At 52.5% G+C, this 17,917-nt stretch overlaps 1 protein-coding gene across 2 annotated transcripts in view; it reads left to right on the top strand.

The window, feature by feature from the left end:
• Positions 1-17,917, top strand: part of Myo7b (myosin VIIB) — an 86,176-nt gene that overhangs the window by 17,488 nt on the left and 50,771 nt on the right. Inside the window, exons 1-11 of one of the 2 annotated variants that reach the window (XM_040758016.1) lie at positions 2,694-2,948; positions 3,868-3,981; positions 4,843-4,995; positions 6,356-6,540; positions 8,513-8,634; positions 9,752-9,894; positions 11,488-11,601; positions 13,362-13,515; positions 15,204-15,280; positions 16,431-16,550; positions 16,714-16,856. In XM_040758016.1, the coding sequence (XP_040613950.1) occupies positions 4,885-4,995; positions 6,356-6,540; positions 8,513-8,634; positions 9,752-9,894; positions 11,488-11,601; positions 13,362-13,515; positions 15,204-15,280; positions 16,431-16,550; positions 16,714-16,856 (1,169 nt within the window). In that variant the 5' untranslated portion in view covers positions 2,694-2,948; positions 3,868-3,981; positions 4,843-4,884. Of the gene's footprint in view, positions 1-2,693; positions 2,949-3,867; positions 3,982-4,842; positions 4,996-6,355; positions 6,541-8,512; positions 8,635-9,751; positions 9,895-11,487; positions 11,602-13,361; positions 13,516-15,203; positions 15,281-16,430; positions 16,551-16,713; positions 16,857-17,917 lie in introns of those variants that run through there. The other variant, XM_040758015.1, reaches the window with a different exon arrangement.

Genomic DNA, 17,917 nt, shown 5'->3' with positions numbered 1-17,917 from the left:
GGCAAGCTCTTTGCCCACTGAGCCACTGTCCCTGACCTCAACCCACTTTTATCGGAGCTTTCTGAGAAACTGTTACCAACCAGTTTTGTTGGGCAAACACAATGGAATGTGTTTGCAAAAATGGAGATAGCTACTGTCACTAGGTGGAATAATGGGACCACCACTGTGCATGTGGTCATTACATGACCTGATTGTTCTCATGTCGCCTAAGATCATATGTGAGATTTCCTTTGCTGTAATTTTTAACTGCCTTTCATCCGCGTGTTAGTTGACATTGGTTGTCAACTTGACAGGATCTGTGCCCTAGTTTGCTTTTCTGCTGCTGAGATAAACATCATGACCAAATCATGCCGGGGAAGAAAGGGTGTATTTGGATTACAGGCTACAGTTTATCGTCATGGGAAGACATGACAGAGAGCTGAAGACTGGAACCTAGGGCAGAAACTGAGCCAGAGGCCATGGGAAAACTCTCCTTGTGGCTTCCTCCCCACGCCTGATTAGCTTGCTTTCTTATACAACCCAACCTAGGACGACTGTCACCATGGGCTGGACCCTCCCACATCAATCCATAACTAGGAAAATACCCCATAGATACATCCACGGGCCAATCTGATGGAGCAAATTCCTCAAGTGAGGTTCTCTCTTGCCAGATAATTAGTTTATGTCAAGTTGACAAAAATAACTGGCATAATTTAGAATCTAGAGACAAGCCTGTGTTTTTGAGGAAGTTTCTAAACTGGGTTAACTGAATGCAGGTGGCACCACTCCTTGGGCTGGAGACTCAGAATAAATAAAAAAGAGAAGAGCATCCGTGTTCGTCTTCTTGGCTCCCAGACTACAGTCTCTCCTTTTCTTGGTTTACTGCCTTGTTTTGACCTAGCATGCCCTGGAGCAGCTTTCTAGGAAAGGGTGCGTGTCTGAACAATTCCTGTGTTCCAATGTAGAGCAGGCATGCGATGTTATTGGGACACAACTTTTCCTGAAAATTGGAAAGCCACTTGTTGTTGTCTTCTGCCTTCTGGCACTGCTGTTGTGAAGTTAGATACCATCCTGTCACCCAAATCTTGATCTCTTGTGTGAAATCGTTTTTCTCTCTCTAAATGCAACTTGTGGTCTTTACGTTGTCCCCAAGAACTTCGAAACATCACTGTGATGTGTCATGGTTGAGTCTGTTTCCACTCTGTGGTGTTTACTGAAGTTCTCCTTGAGTTGAGTTGTCTGCTTTAGAAAGCATATGGGAATAACAGTGACTCTTCAAAACTGTTTGTGCTGATCAAACCAATTTTCTATACACACATACATCTGTTCTTTTCCTTTATAAAGTGTGCTAAGATGTATAACATTAAATTTATCATTGTAACCATTGTATCACACACAGTAGTGTTAAGTATCTTTACACTGTATATCGGATCTCTAGAAAAACTGAGACTCTACCCATTGAGCACTAATTGCTTCTCTTCTAGTCCTTCAAAACCGTCTTTCCAATTTCTGTTTCTATTATTTTGACTCTTTTAGGTATTTCTTGAACAGAGTCATTTGGTGTTTGTCTTTTTATGATTGGCTTTTTAAAGAAAGATTTACTAACTCTGTGTGTGAGTGCCTGCACGTATGTGCACACATGTGTGCCTGGTACCTAAAGACAGAAGAAGGCATCAGATCCCCTGGAACTGGAGTTACAGATGGTTGTGAGTTGCAATGTGGGTGCTGGGAACCAAACCCTGGACGTCTGCAAGAGCAGCCAGCGCTCTGTTGAGCAGCCAGCGCTCTGCTGGGCAACCAGCGCTCTAACTGCTGGGCAGCCAGCGCTCTAACTGCTGGGCAGCCAGCGCTCTAACTGCTGGGCAGCCAGCGCTCTAACTGCTGGGCAGCCAGCGCTCTAACTGCTGGGCAGCCAGCGCTCTAACTGCTGGGCAGCCAGCGCTCTAACTGCTGGGCTGTCTCTGGCCCCGTTGTTTGGTTCCCTGCATTCCCTCCTGAGCTCTCGGTTGTCTCCTGACTCCAGAGCTCTTGTCTCTGGTCTGCACTTTAATACACTTTATAAATCACTTTAAAACGCGGGTTCACAGCACCCAGCGCTCAGCAGTGCTCCCCTCCTCTGCTGCTCATTCCCTCCCTTCGACGACAGAGAAAGTGCTCCCTGAGAAAGCGCAAGTTCCAAACCCTGGCACCCATGTCAAAAAGTCAGGGATAGCGGCCTGACTGTCATCCCAGCCCTCGGAAGGCAGAAGTGGGATGGTCCCCAGAGCTTGCCGCCTAGCTAACCCTGTCCGAATTAGTGAGCTCCAGATTCAGTCAGAGATCCTGTCTCAAAAAAACCAAACAGGGCAGAAAGCAATTGAGGAAGACATCTGACATTGATCACTGGCCTTCACACACTTGTGTACACACACACACACACACACACACACATGAGCACACAGAGACATGTATACAACACCTTCCTATGTTGGCCCCTTTGGCATCACTTCTGCTGCTCCGAATTTTCTTAAATCAGAAGGAGGTTTCTATGGTGATGGTGGTGGTCAATGTGATATAGTAGTGGGCTTTCCCAGCCAATGACTGAGAAAGTGAAGATTTCCACTAGGGGGAGCCCCTCCCTTCCTGCCCGCTGACAGATTGATTCATGCAAATACGGTTCCCCTCTATTAAAATGAAGGCAGGCCAGAAAGTCTCAGCTGCTGCTTCTGGTCCTGGCCTGGCTGTTGCTGATGCAACAAGACACGTGCCTGTCAGGACCTGGGCCCAGTGAACGCTCTGGCTCGTTCTGGACTCTATGGATGGCAGGGGATGGGGGGAGGTGTCAGTCTCCTCCTGCACTTCCCCCCTGTCCTCTGTACAGCTCAGCCACCTCCGGTATCACAAGAGATGGTTTCTGTCTCTGTTGCGCACTCTTCTGGTTGCCATGGTGACCCCTGCGAGGATGCAAGTGGGGAGAAAAGCCACTCTTGGTGCCGTTTTCAAGATTATTTATTTTTACTGTTACTTTCACATTTTGTGAGCGCATGTATGTCTGCATGTTGAGGGGATGCATGTATGTGCTTGAGTGTGTGTGTAAGTATGGATGCAGAGGCCAGGGCACTATCTTGAGCATCTCTCCTCAAGCGCCATCCATCTTTTTTGTTTTGATTTGGTTTTTATTGCATTTGTTTTGTTTATTTATATATATTGTGTGAGAGTGTGTGTGTGTGTGTGGTGTGAGCTCACACACGGATGCACACATGCACGTGCACGATGTATGTGGAGGTTGAAAGACAGCTTTGGTTTTCTTCTTTGACCTGTGAGTCCTGGGGGTGGAACTTAGGTCACCAGGCTTGGTGGAAAGCACCTTTATCTTGGTTTTGGAGACAGGGTCTCTTACTGGTCTGGGTTCACCCATCCGACTCGGTTGGCTGACTAGTGAACCCTATAGATCCTCCTGTTTCCGCTTCCCTAAGCCTGGGGTTATAAGCATACACCAGCATGCCCAGCTTGTTTTAAAAGGTGGGAACCAGGGATTGAACTCATCTCCCCAAGCACTCCATTTCCAAGTTCGAAACAATCTATTCTTAATCCCCTCACTCCACTGCTTTCCATGATTATGTTTGGGTACTATTTGTTTCCTTTGATATTTTACCTCTTAGTAAGAGGTGCTATGGGCCAGGCTGAGCCCTGGCCCTGCTGAGCTCATTGGTCTAGACAGGATGGACACGGGCAAACTTATCTGGTACTGAGGGGCCTCATGAGAGCAGATGAAGGAGAGGATGAAGAGACGGAGAGCTCTTGCCACCTGGGAGCTTGGGGTTGCAGTTGACAGCCCGAAGACACGTAAGTCTCTAGTGGGAAAGGGAGGAGTAGGACTCAGACCACTGTCCCTTCTCTGCTTTCCAGGGTGACCATGTGTGGCTGGACCCTCCCTCCACCAGCCAGACCGGCGTGGCCATCGGGGCCATTGTCAAAGAAACGAAACCGGGAAAGGTCTTGATTGAGGATGATGAGGGCAAGGTTGGTATGGGTTCCTCTCCAACCCCCTCCCCACAGGGCTCAGGCCTCCGCTCACCAATGCCATCAAGGAAATCCATCTATCCCCGGGGCGGGATGGACTGAGATGAGTCCAGCCCTGAGGAAGGATATATCTGCCTTGAAATGTTTGGAGAGCAACAGTTGAGGACTGTTAGGGGAGCAGGAAGGAGTGAGGAGACGGTCGGAAGCAGGGAGGACGGGGGTCCAGAAACTCATGTATGGAGGAAAGGGGGCAGGAGGGACATCTTGGCGGGAAGGGTGTGCGGAGGAGGAGGAAGGGACAAAGGTGTCTGGGTTAGGAGTGGACAGCTCAGGGTGGTCAAGCTCGGAGCTTGTCCGTCTGAGAAGACAGGGGAAGCCAAGGATGGTGAGGGGACAAGCGTCAGCTGTCACGTAATGCCTCCTTGGGCCGACCTCCCTGCCCCCAGGGGCCATCAGGAGAGACACGCACAGACAATGGCCCACAGAGGAAGGTGCTGACTGCCTAGGAACCCCATAGACGGGAAGTCAATAAATAACGTGTTCCTTCTACTTGAGTAGTGCTGTGGAATGTTAAAGCTGTCCTGGCTCGCATGATTCTACTCCAAGAGCTCTCGAGGCTTCCAACTGCAAACCTGATGCTGAAGCTTCTCCTAGTTCCTACCCAAAGCTCAGCCCAGCCCCAGCCCCACACAGACCCCAGTCCCTAGACGGGTCTGAACAAAGACATAGATGGGCCTGACTTTGCCGTAGGTATCTCTTGGCCCAAACCAAGATCAAGCTTGGCCAGAGACCTGAGACTATGGAAGAGAGAGGGGGTGTAGAGGGCCGGCCTTTGTGGAGAGTCTGTGCCTGTCATTACAGGAACACTGGATCCGTACAGAAGACCTCAGCACCCTCAGGGCCATGCACCCCAACTCAGCCCAAGGGGTGGACGACATGATCCGCCTAGGGGACCTGAATGAGGCCGGTGTGGTGCACAACCTCCTGGTCCGATATAAGCAGCACAAGATCTATGTGAGTTCCTGGTGCGGTGTCCTCGGGGGGAAGGTGGGGGGGGTTCTGGAGCCTGGCACAGCTCCCCTTATCCTAACTCAGTGAGGTGGGCCGGGTGCTTGGGCTTCCTCAGTCTCTGCTACCAGTCCAAAGAGACAGGACCAAGGCTAGGGAGGGGGGTTCAGTTGGTGCTCACCTAGAATGCATGAAGCCCTGGATTCCATTCCCAACACACGAACTAGGCATAGCCGTGTCCACCTGTAGTCTCTGCACCAGGAAGTGGCAGGAGGGTAAGTTAAAGTCATCTTCAGCGACGTGAGCTTGAGGCTGGGAACACCGTACCCTGGGGGACAGGAGGCTAGCGCAGAGAGATCGCACAGTGCCAGGCACTCAGTAGACGCCCAGTAAGTGCTGCCCCTTCTGTAAGTGCCCGCCGAGTCTGCTCTCCTCTCTCTGCTTTGCAGCCTGGGGAGGATCCTGGAGGACGGCAGGGTGGGCAGAGCCTTTGGTCCCCTCAGACATGTTGCAGAGACAGTGTCAGCAGCAGATGACCTTACCCACTTGAAATAGAGTCTTGAGACTGTCCAAATGCAGGGTCCCTTCCACAGTTGAGGGTGCTCCTTCAAAACCCGGGAGTGGGTGGAGGCTGGAACTGCTCTCATCTGACTTCTGAAGTCTGAGATGGAAACTTGGTGTCATCAGTGCCTCTTGGGGTGATCAGGGCTCTGTCCAAGAGTTACTGCCTGCGACTCCTGCATGGTCCGAGCAGGCCGTCAGTCTGGCTAGCCAGGGTTAAAGTGGGGAACATGAGCCCAGGAGGGGCTTAGAGGAGGGGGTGAACTTTAGGGAGGGGTTGCTGAGGGCAGGCTTCGTCTTTTCCAGTCCAGGGTGTGTCAAGGCTCCTAGGACCATATGTTTGCAGCGCCTCCTCTCCTGCATTCTGGCCGGGGTCCTTCATGGGTCCTCAGAAGGATAATCCAGTGGGCTACTGGGACTCTCTGGTCTTGCCACCGCAGGGGCAGCTGTGCCGAGTGGGGGCAGGGCACTCAAGAGCAGACTGTACCCTGGGCTGAAAGCTCACAGAAGATGTTATTGGGGTCAGTGGGGGCAGCAGACGCCACCCAGCCTTCACAGAGACCTCTAAGAGAGGCAGGCAAAAAACTCATTCATACAATCAACGTATTTTTATTGAGCCTTTTCCAAAACTAGGTAGGGTGCGACACATCGAAGTTACTGGGAACAGGCCCTCGGAAGCTCACTGTCCTAGTAGACACCCCATGTTTCCAGAGGAAGGAGCTGAACGGCTGAGAACAGTCAAGGCCGGGGCCCAGCCAGCAGCTCCCTCCCAGGCGCTCAGCTCACTACCCACTCCCTCCCCCAGACCTACACAGGCTCCATCCTGGTGGCTGTGAACCCGTTCCAGATGCTGCCCCTGTACACCGTGGAACAGGTTCAAATCTACTACAGCCGCCACATGGGCGAGCTGCCTCCCCACGTCTTCGCCGTCGCCAACAGCTGCTACTTCAGCATGAAGAAGAACAAGAAGGACCAGTGTTGTATCATCAGGTGAGGCTCGGACCCCACTCCTGGGGCGGATGGCGGGTCATGGCCTCCAGGCCCCAGAGAATCCCAGAAAGAAGGAACACCCCTGTCCCGAAGCTCTCACGGGGCCTCTTCTTAACCGTGGTTCTCAGCAGGGGCGTTTGCCCAGAACTGTTCTGGCTGTCCTGCTACCAATGACATGGCCATCAGACCTCAAGAACATGGTCCCTGAGGACATGTCTTCCATACTCTGAGGACTCTGAGGGCTTGGAGGGACACATGCCCCTCTAATCCCTGGCTCTGCTTCCCTGCCTGGCCCAGCCTGGCCTCCCTGTGCACAGACCTTCCTCCTGCCGTGGGGGAAGGGACTATGAACGGAAAGGGAAGGAGTAAGAACTCCAGGGCCCCTAACTTGGTATTGCAATCGCCTCTCACTCATCCGTGAGCTTGTTTGTTCATTCATTCAAGATCTTTTTGCGCCTGCCCCAGGCTGCTGGAGATGTAGCCGGGCACGGGGAAGCAACAGGTCCTGTCCACACCCGCCACATGACGCGGGTGCAGTTGTGCACGCCCGCCATTCTAGCACTCAGAAGGTGGGGGGCGGGAGGATCAGACACTCACGTTCATCCTTGGATCCATAGCAAAACTTAGGCCGGCCTGGGGCACATGAAAATGCAACCCTTCCTCAAAAATAAAAAAAATAAGCAGAAAGATCTTGTTGTCCCTGATGTAACACAGGAAGCAACAGCAGGTAAAAGAGACACCAGCTCCTGCCCGAGAGCTCACGTCACAAAGCAGCGGACTGGCAGGTGGCAGTAGCACGTTTTGATGCATTGAAGGAAGCTTGACAGAGGTAGAGGAGGAGGGGAGGCTGCCTCTCTGGGCAGGGACACCAGCATGGCATCCTGGCACAGGCGCCATCTCATGCTTCGGTCCCCCAAACCTCTGACTGGGGAGGTCGGTGTCCCTGCACGGTGATGTTACGGGCATGGATCTAAGCCCCAGGTACACACACCTGCTGAAGTGTCCAGGCTCTAAGGTCCCAGGTCACATGGTTAGAGACAGATACCGTTTTAAAGAAAGGAAATGAGTTCCCTAGGGTGGGCGTAGCTTGGTAAGCTGGGGAAGCACCTACTCTAAGAGTGACAGGCCACCGGCCCCAGAAGCTTCTGTGGGTCGTTTCCCTGGCACCTGCCTTCTCCCTGGAACATCCATCACGGGTTTTTCTCACAGTGCTCTACCCCGCACAGCTCAGGGAGGAAGGGCTTCCTCATATGTTAAGCCTGGTGTAGCTTTCTCCAGTCCCTGTGTTCTGCTATGGGCCCATGGATAGGAAGTTTAAGTTCAGGGCTCCAGAGAAGGCAGGGAGGTGTTCTGGACCTTTCTGACTTGCTGCAAGAGGCCTCCCACACAGAGCCAGGCAGAAGGGCAGACTCCCTGGTGCCTGGCTCCTCATGCTCATCTTCGATGGCGTGAGCCTGGGTTCTCTTTTCGTCCTGGCTGCTGTCACAGAAGGCCAGACGGTGCTTTATAGCAGCAGAATGGGTGGCTCTGGAGCATGGGCATCAGGCCACCTTTCACCTAATTGCTTTTTTTTTATTGTATGTGTTTCTCAGAGACAGGGTCTTTCTTTTTTTCTTTCTTTTTTTTTGGTTTTTACGAGACAGGGTTTCTCTGTATTGTTTTGGAGGCTGTCGGTCCAGCCCGGCCTTGAACTCACAAATGTACTGAATGACATCACATGGAACACATGTGGCCCACAAGCCACAAGTTGGACATGCCTGCATCATAGATAGTCTGAGATGCCCCAGGGGGAACTTCAGGGCAAATGCAGCGTGGAATTTCTTCATGGGAAAGTGTGTCCCTGTTGGAATGTCCCGGACGTGGGCCTGCGGGACCAGGAGCCGGGTGGGGGACATCATTTTTAGAGAGTGAAGAGGCGCTACATGGCGGGGAGTCTCTGTCTAAGACCTCATTTCCCCACTCTCTCTGGCAGCGGCGAGTCTGGGGCCGGGAAGACTGAGACCACTAAACTCATCCTTCAGTTCCTGGCCACGGTCAGTGGCCAGCACTCATGGATCGAGCAGCAGGTCCTGGAGGCCAACCCCATCCTGGAAGGTAAGTCATGATCCTGAGACTTGGACAGGAACAGCCCTCCCCACACGTGACAGTCATTATACACGTCACGACCTTCAAGCAAGAGTGGGTGAACGGTGGTGTGTGGTCCCGAGGCAGCATGAAGGGGACAGAGGGTTATTATAAACTTCCACGATGAGCGTTTGCTGCCAGTTATACAGAGAATTTCAGGCAAATGTAGTAGTGTATGCCTGTAATCCCTTCTCTAGGAGGCCAAGGCACAGGAGCATGAATGTAAAGCCCAGGCTACATAATAAAACCCTGCTTCAAGACAGAGCAAGGATCCAGGCTCAGATGCAGATTGGATAGTTTGGGAAGGGACGAGAGGAATCAGGATTGGGCAAGGAGGTGAGGTGGTCAAGTCGGACGCCTTGCATCAGGGCTAATGCTCGCAGTCACTGTCTCACCCATCACACCGAACGGCCCTGCAGTCTCAATTTATAGTGAGCTCACAAGACCGACCTAATGACAGTGTCTGGATCAAACTCCCCCTTGGGAGAGTTGCATTAGGTGTAGTCCCTGGTAGGGGTGGCCCAGACACCTGTTAGTTGGCCCTGGGTCTGGTAGCTGCTGGACACAGTTTATCTCTTTCTCTTCCCCCATCTCTGTGATTTTACTTTTTTCTTGCACTGAGGGATGAACACGTGTGTGCAGATGTGCACATACACACGCGCGCATGTGTGTGTGTGTGTGTGTGTGTGTGTGTGTGAGCATATGAAGGTCGGGAGTCAACCTTAGGTGCACTCCACCTTTAGATTGAGACACTGACTTGAAACTTTGCCAAAACAGGCTACTCCTCAACTATGTAGCAGGAAGACCCCCCTTCCTCTGTGACCTATAAGAAGGGATCGCCGTCCCCCACCCCCAACTCAGCCACATGGACCTGAACTCTCCTCAAGGCTTCAGACATGCTGTGTTAGGGTCATGATGTCTGTCTGTCCAAAGCATTAATGACTCTAACAAAGAACTTCTTCCCCCAAAGGACAACCACCCCACTGTTCATCTTTGAACCCCAGACTCCGGCCCCTTCCACCCACCTCCCCTGAGACCCACCCAGATGACCCCTAAGAGGAGATTTTCTCCTTCCTTTCGCCCTCAGCCTTTGGCAACGCCAAGACCATCCGCAATGACAACTCCAGTCGCTTCGGGAAGTACATTGACATCCACTTCAACTCTAGCGGGGTGATCGAGGGCGCCAGCATCGAGCACTTCCTTCTGGAGAAGTCCAGAGTCTGCCGCCAGGTGAGACTCCACCGCCTCCTGGGGCTTCTTGGCCGGCATGCTCCTCTGTCACCTCCCAGACTCCGCGTGCTTCTCAGGGTTGCTGCAAAGGAAATGACTGAACTTTCTCAGCTTTGAATCCCTCGCCCTTAGAGCGTGTACATGTGCGTATGTGGTGTGTGCGTGTACACATGTTTGTGCGCGGGTACACGTTTGTGTGTGTGCAGACACACATGCGGGCACATCTGTGTGGTGGCTAGACGGTCGATGTTGGGTGTCTTCCTCCATCATGCTCCACCTCACTTTTGGATACAGGTCACTCACTGATTCAAAAACACTAGCTGGCCAGCATGCCCCAGGGATCCTGTTTCTGTCTCCCGGCAACTAGCATTACAGGTGTACACCACCACACTTGGCGTTCTACATGAGTAGTGGGGATTTGAACTCATGTCCTTGCACTGGCAACTCCCTAGCCCCAAAATATCTTCCTCCCTCCCTCCCTCCCTCCCTCCCTCCCTCCCTCCCTCCCTCCCTCCCTCCCTTGCTATGTATGTACAGGTAACTTTGAGCTTCTAGTTTCATCCATGTACTTTTCTTCATTCTTTGGTGCCTACCATGCCTCACCACCAGTGGAATTAACTCTGATGCCTGGCTGCAGCAAATCTGAGGCAAGGAGCTTTGGAAGCTGTGGCAGAGCTTCATAGCTTCTGTGGATAACAGAATAGAAGGCTATGTAACCAACATTGGGGACAGAGACAGGAAGATCCCTGGGGTTTGCTGGCCTGCCTTCCTGGTTCTAGGCCAGTGAGAGACCCTGCCTCAAAAAAAAAAAACCAAGGTAGACTCCCAAGTAACTATGTTTAAGACTGTCCTATGGCCTCCACATTCATGCTCCTCACACACGCACATACGCTCATACACAGACTAAACTAGATATGGATACACTATATAAGCAAATCATATAAATGAATCTAAGGTCTAGAAGACACACTTCTAACACAGAAAGGGCTTCTGTGGAGGGGAAAGTGGAGATCTGAGGAGGGAGGGAAGCAGTGTAGAAAGAGAGCTTATTTCATGACCCTCCACACTGAGGACAGTCTGAATTCTCACAGTGAGGATGTGGTTATAAATAGCATTTACAAACTCCACATGCCTTTTAATTCCAGCACTCAGGAAGCAGAGACAGGTGGATCTTTGTGAGTCTACAATGCAAGTTCCAGGGCAGCCAGAGCAGAGCTGCTATATAGAGAAAACCTGTCTCAAAAACAAAACCAACCAACCAACTAAATAAATCTCACATCTACACAAGCCATGGCCACTGGCTCCCCAGAGAGTCATTGGGTGACAATAAATCCGACGAAACAATGAGCTGCAGAGCCCCACAAGGCTTCCTGGGCTAGGAAGGGACATCAGGATGATTCTAAGGTCAGGCTAGCCTCTTGGCTCCTCCGATGGTACCCAGATCTTCCTCTCCTTGGAACACAGGTGACCTGGGGTGCAGGCTGGCCCTTGGGTACATGCCCGCGCTGCACATGGCTGGGAGTTCTTCAGGATGTAGCTGGAGAGGCTCTCAGGAACTTTCTCACATGTCGCTTGTCATGCCCCTCCTCCTAGGCTGCAGAGGAGCGCAACTACCACATCTTCTACTGCATGCTGATGGGGATGAGCCCGGAGGAGAAGAAAATGCTGGGTCTGGGCATGCCCTCTGAGTACCATTACCTGACCATGGTGAGCCCCCAGCTCCTCCTCCCAAGTTGCTCCCCAGAAGCCACAGGGGGGAAGGGAAGGGCTGACACATGTTCACACCTGAATCTTGACCGCTGAGGTGTTTCTCCTCTAGCCGGGCCCTGAGGTGAGTGCCGGGGGAAGGGGGGGCCCTTTCCTTCCGGTTCAGAAGCAATTTTATGGCCACCTGTTTCCCTTCTGCTCCATGTACTCCTGGAACCCAAGCTAAGGCTCTGGTCCTTTCCCACGTACCCCGTCTTTTTCCGAAGCCCTCCATGCCTACAAGAGGCTCCCAGAACAGCGGGTGGTAGGTGGCTATCCACAGACTCTGGATCCCTCCCCTGTAGGCTCGCTTGGACTACAAGCTCTTAGAACACGAGCCCTGCTTTCCAGGACAGTGAGATTCAAGCAGCTATGGGCGGCATGGCCTAACCCTCGGATCGCTTTCCTATATCACCCTTTTGGCTTTGAAGCTATGGGCGGCATGGCCTAACCCTCGGATCGCTTTCCTATATCACCCTTTTGGCTTTGAAGTAGTGGTCAAAGTGAAAGTCGTCATCAGTCCTTGCTTGGAACGTGGTAGCAGTTGCCTTTTGGGGTGTCCCTGTGACCAGTTTCGGTCTCTTGCCACTAAGATCTCACAGTGCAAATCTCTCTCATATCAGTTACCACTAGACGTTCAAGACCTTTGGCACATCTCCATTCTTCTCTGGGATCTGACCCTCCTTAAGGAGCCCTTGGACCCCCACCTCCCAACTCTGTCCTGTCGACTTCTGCCCTGTGAGAGGCCCAGCTCAGACACCTTCTTCAGGGTACCTCTCCCTACCTCCCAGTAGGGCTAGGCTTGGCCTCTGGTCTTAGCACTGGTAAGAGGCCATGGAAGGTCACTGGTCTCTCATCTGCTCCTCTTAGATATGCAGTAGCTGTGTAAGCTCACAGTAAGAGCTCCGGGCCACCGGTTCATGGCTCCTAGCAAGGAGTACAAGTCCTGATTTGAGAAGTGCTTCTGAAGGGAAGGGGCCCACTGTGTCCCCTAGAGACAGGCCAGGCAGGCTCAAGACGGACGGGCGACAGACAGAAGCCCAGAGAAGGGACCCACTCAAGTCACCCAGCCCCGCCAGCAAAGCCCAAGCGTCTTTAGCAGTGATGCCGGCAGAGCTGTCATGGTCAGAACCTGGGCCCCGGCAGCTCTAACGCCGGGCTCAACCACCTGTCCTCAAAAAGCTAACTGAGCCGACAAGGTTTCGGGTGCAGAGCAGAGAAAGGTTTCTTCAATGTGGCTACACTTGGAAGAGACGGAAAGTCAAACATCCTCCAGGCGGTTCCGTACGTGGATCCTGACATGAAATTTAGGCTTCAATGGAAGGCAAGACTATACTAACTAGGCAGCCTCAGCTCAGCTCTAGTCCTCCCGAGAGGTGTCATAACTGTGTGAAATCTCTCCCTCTGGCTGGCACCAGGCCCTTTTCTTCTCACAGACGAAATTCCTGGGGAAATTCCAGATTCCTAGGGTCTGAAAGCCAAATGAAGGGGCACACGTGTCTCCTTAGAATACCTCCATGTGATCTTGCCTCTGGGAACCCCTTGTTTTGGTTTGGTTTTTGCTAAGTTGGGTTACACGAGTAACCAGAGTCCACCCAGAGTCTATAAGCTGGCTTTTCAGGGGCCTTTAACTGAGTTCCTGAGCCGTCTTGGCCTCGCTGGCTCCTGTCTGTCAGCAGATCTGGGGTGGCTCTGTCAGCTGACGTGTCCTGTTCTGGTAGGGGAACTGCACATCCTACGAGGGGCTCAGTGACGCCAAGGACTACGCGCATGTCCGCTCGGCCATGAAGATCCTCCACTTCTCAGACTCTGAAAACTGGGACATCAGCAAGATGCTGGCGGCCATCCTCCACCTGGGAAACGTGGGGTTTATGGGTAACGCTGTTCTTGTCGTGGTGTCACCCCTGGGGAGGTCGAGAAGAGGGACAGGGAGAGCAGGAGAGACAAGTCTCTGGGTCCTTGTGCCAGAAGGATCACGCGGTCAAGCCCAGCCTTGGAAAAATACATCCTAAAAGGCATGACTATGATTTTGCAGTCCTCTGGGGTCTGGGGAGGCATGAAAGCGCTGGGCCTCTACAGGTAAAGAATCAGGCCGTGGGTGGAGGAGACAGCTGTCAGTAAGGCTGTTGACATGCAGGCAGCAGGGCATGGTAGCATGTGGGGGGGGGCAGAGGCAGGAAGACCCTGGACCTCCCCGACAGGCCAGCCCAGCTGAAACAGTGAGCTCTAGTACAGCGAGGGACTCTGTCTCAAAATGCAAAATGAAGACCTCTACCATCAACTTCACACATATACTACACACATGGGCATGCAAAAAAACCACAAAACATAAGGTGGAGAATGATCAAGAAAGCCACCTCTCAACCTCTGGCCACACACATGGACATGTGCACACACACACACACACACACACACACACACACACACACACACACACACGGACAAGTGCACACACACGGACAAGTGCACACACACATATGGACATGTGCACATGCACACACACATGGACATGTGCACACACACATGGACATGTACACACACATGGACATGTGTACACACACATGGACATGTGCACATACACATGGACATATGCACACACACATGGACATGTATACATACACATGGACATATGCACACACACATGGACATATGCACACACACATGGACACGTGCACACACACATGGACACATGCACACACACATGGACATATGCACACACACATGGACACGTGCACATACACATGGACATATGCACACACACATGGACACGTGTACACACACACATGGACATGTGCACACACACACCTCCTAAGTGCCATACAGGGACACAATGTAGGTAATGAAAAGATAATGAAAAAGAGAAGAAATGGTTTTCATGAAACTTAGAGAGTGGTGTGTGTGTGTGTGTGTGTGGTGTGTGTGTATGGTATGTGTGTGGTGTGTGTGTGTGGTGTGTGTGTGTGAGTATGTGTGTGTGTGGTATGTGTGTGTGTGGTGTGTGTGTGAGTATGTGTGTGTGTGTGGTGTGTGTGTGTGTGTGTTTATGGGTGTGATGCTTGGGACTGAACCCAGATTCTCACACACAGTAGGCAAGCACTCTACCACTATACTACACTCTTAGTCCTCACAGCTTTTAAAGTTAAGACGAAACACCCTCAGTCCTTTTTAGGCTGAGGCTGTCCGAGGAGGAACTGGAGGTAGAGCTGAGTCAGGGGACTGCTGCTCTCAGCTGGGGCTCCATCAGTACACCGTCTCACTTCACGGATGCACAGATGTCTTGGCTAATAAGGCAGCATAGGGAAGCAAAGGAAACCGACAAACCCCAGCCAGCCTCAGCATCCCAACCCAGTCTCCCACCCCACTAGGCCCCTTGTCCCGGGCTCCTGCAGCTGGGGACCGTGGCCTGTTTCACTGGTTCAGCTAAGTTGGTGATGACGGGTGGTCAGTGGGGAAATTCAGTGTCCTGGGAGAGGAGGGAGGGGCTCTTCTCTGCTGGGCACAGTGTTTGCCTGCCCGGCCCTCTATGATTAGATCCCTCTCAGGACGATGGCTTCTCTCCCCAGCTGCGGTCTTCGAGAACCTCGATTCCTCTGACGTGATGGAAACCCCAGCCTTCTCCTTTGCAATGAAGTTGCTAGAGGTATCGGATCGTCGTATCTGCTACTAGTTCAGATTCTCTGAGAGACCTTGGGGGCTCCGGCTGACTCTCATAACCCTTCCCAGGCCCCCATTCTGTCCCCCACTCTTTCCCGGGCTTTCGGCCTGCATACTGGGGACTCCTGGGGGTGAGCACCAGGGTGGGGGCAGGGTGAGCTGATTATTAACACTGAAGTGACCAGTGTACCCCGGTGAGCGTGTCTTCTCCCTCTTTTCTGTACCCTTTTCTGCCTTTCAGTGGTTCAAGACCCACCCACTCCCTGTGGGCTCCAAGCCCCATAGTCACCGGAATGTCTGTTTTGTATTATCCCACATCAGCTATGCCTTTTTTTCTGGTCCGAATTAGTCTGTGGCTCAGCATAGAAGGTCCCAGAAAGCAGAAGAAATCCTCACGAGCCAGCCACCTCCCAAAGCCCCACTTGCAAACGTCATTGACACATACACTTGGGGATCACACATCGTCTTAGGGTCCCCATTGCTGTGAAGAGACACCATGGCCATGGCAACTCTTAGAAAGAAAACATTTTGTTGGGGTGTCTTGCTCACAACTGAAGACGTTCAGCCCGTTATCATCATGACGGGGAGCGTGGCGGCGGGCAGGCAGACGAGATGCTGGAGCTGAGAGCACCACATCCTGCAGGCAACAGGAAGTCAACTGAATGAAACTTGAGAAAAGTGCCTCAAAGCCCGCCCCCACAGTGGCACACTTCCTCCAACAAGGCCACACCTCCTAATAGTGACACTCCCTTTGGGGGCCGTTCTCTTTCAAACCACCGCATGTATCCAACACAGACACTCAGGGACACCCATTCAAACTGTAGCAGGGGCTCCAAACCCTTGGCTCGTGCCGTCTGTCTTCTCTGCCTGGTGAGGAGGGCTCACTGTCCTCCAGCCTTCCTTCCCTTGCTCCCTTTCCCCCAGGCCCAGAAGACCAGCTCGTTCAGGCTCCCCGACAGGCAACATTGTAAAGGCACTCATGAGACCCGAGGCTGTGACCCCCACAGCCCTGGTTTTGGTCCAAGGCATTTCCTCCCGCCAAGGGGTCTTTGGTCACGAGAGGGAACAGGAACCGTTGCTGAGTCCCAAGCCAGGCTCTGCCGCATAGGTAGGACGTGGTCCTATTCCCTTCCCAGGTGCAGTACCAGGCTCTTCGAGACTGTTTGGTCAAGCACACCATCCCCGTCCGTGGAGAGTATGTCTCCAGGCCCTTGAACATTGCGCAGGCTGCAGACCGAAGGGACGCCTTTGTCAAGGTACGAAGCCACAGGGCAGGTCAGAGCAGAGATGGACGGGCAGGTCCCAGCTTGGGGGTCACATCCTTGGGAGGTCAACGGTCACCAGTCTGCAAGCAGCCTTTCTGGGTAACGGCTTCTTCCTTTGTCTCAGAGACTAAATCTCCACCCTGTGTCTCCCCAGGGCATCTATGGACACCTCTTCCTGTGGATCGTCAAGAAGATAAACGCTGTGATCTTCACACCAGCAGCCCAGGATCCCCAAAGTGTGCGGAGGGCCATCGGTCTCCTGGACATATTTGGTTTTGAAAACTTCCAGAACAATAGGTATAAAGACCTTAACCTACATTATTTCTGAAAATAGTATATGAAGGGATAGGAAGACATCCCAGTCAGTAAAGTGTTTGCCATGCAAGCTTGAGTCTTCTCCTTCTCCAGCTCATGGGGAAAGCTGGGCTTGGTGGCGGCACACGCTTGTAATGCCAGTGCCTGGGAGGTAAAGACAGGAGGACCCAGGTGGCCCACTGGCTAGCCAGGCTGGCTTGATTAATGAGGAGACCCTGTCTCAAAAATCCAAGCTGGATGGCGTCAGGGACTAATATCTGAGGTTGATTCCACACATATGCATACATGCACAACACACCTGTGTATATCACACACACACGCGCGCACACATGCGCGCACACACACAAAGATGAGCAGTGATTCCAACCGAGCTTGAGGAGAGCTGTCCCCTTCCCCCACCTTCCCCTGGCCTCTAAGCTGGGAGAAAGGACTTCACACTCCCAATTCATAATACCGCAGTGTCTGCAAGCAAGTCTGGGTCTTCCTGCAAACACAGCCTGCATAATCTTAACAACCCAGTGCCCAAAGGAGTCTGTGTAACCAAAGGCCGTCCCCAAGGGTCAGCTTACTTCCTAGTATTGCTCACCCCGACCCCTGGGACCCACTGACTCTCTTCCTGATCTTACCACATGGGGTCAGGGTGGCAGCAGAGATCAATAGCACTGACCCTTCCAGGAGCCTTTGTGGACCTTTTCTGATGAGTAAGCTCAGGCTGGAGGGATAGCTCAGCCATTAAAGGCTAGACTTACAACAACAAAAATATATATAAGGCATGAGTAAGCTCGGGCAGAACATCTCTGATGCAGTGTCACAGAACAGCTGGAAGCAGGCGTGGGCATTGCCACCAGACACCAATGAAGGCTGGGGAAGGAAACGAGGGGTCCCAGATCTAGGCAGGTGACATCCAGGACAAAGCCACAGGCAACAGGTGGTCAGAGGGGACGTGAAGGCAGGGATGCTGTTCCAGAGCTCTTAGGGTCAGTACCTGGGCCCTGATAGTCCCCTGGAGTCAGAGAAAAAGGAAGCATGTACTTAGAGGTGTG

The sequence above is a fragment of the Mesocricetus auratus genome, unplaced genomic scaffold (genome assembly GCF_017639785.1).
Source record: "Mesocricetus auratus isolate SY011 unplaced genomic scaffold, BCM_Maur_2.0 Super-Scaffold_100015, whole genome shotgun sequence".
NCBI lineage: Eukaryota > Metazoa > Chordata > Mammalia > Rodentia > Cricetidae > Mesocricetus > Mesocricetus auratus.
The sequence above is the reverse complement of the archived record's forward strand: the minus strand, read 5'-3'. Positions and strand labels throughout refer to the sequence as shown.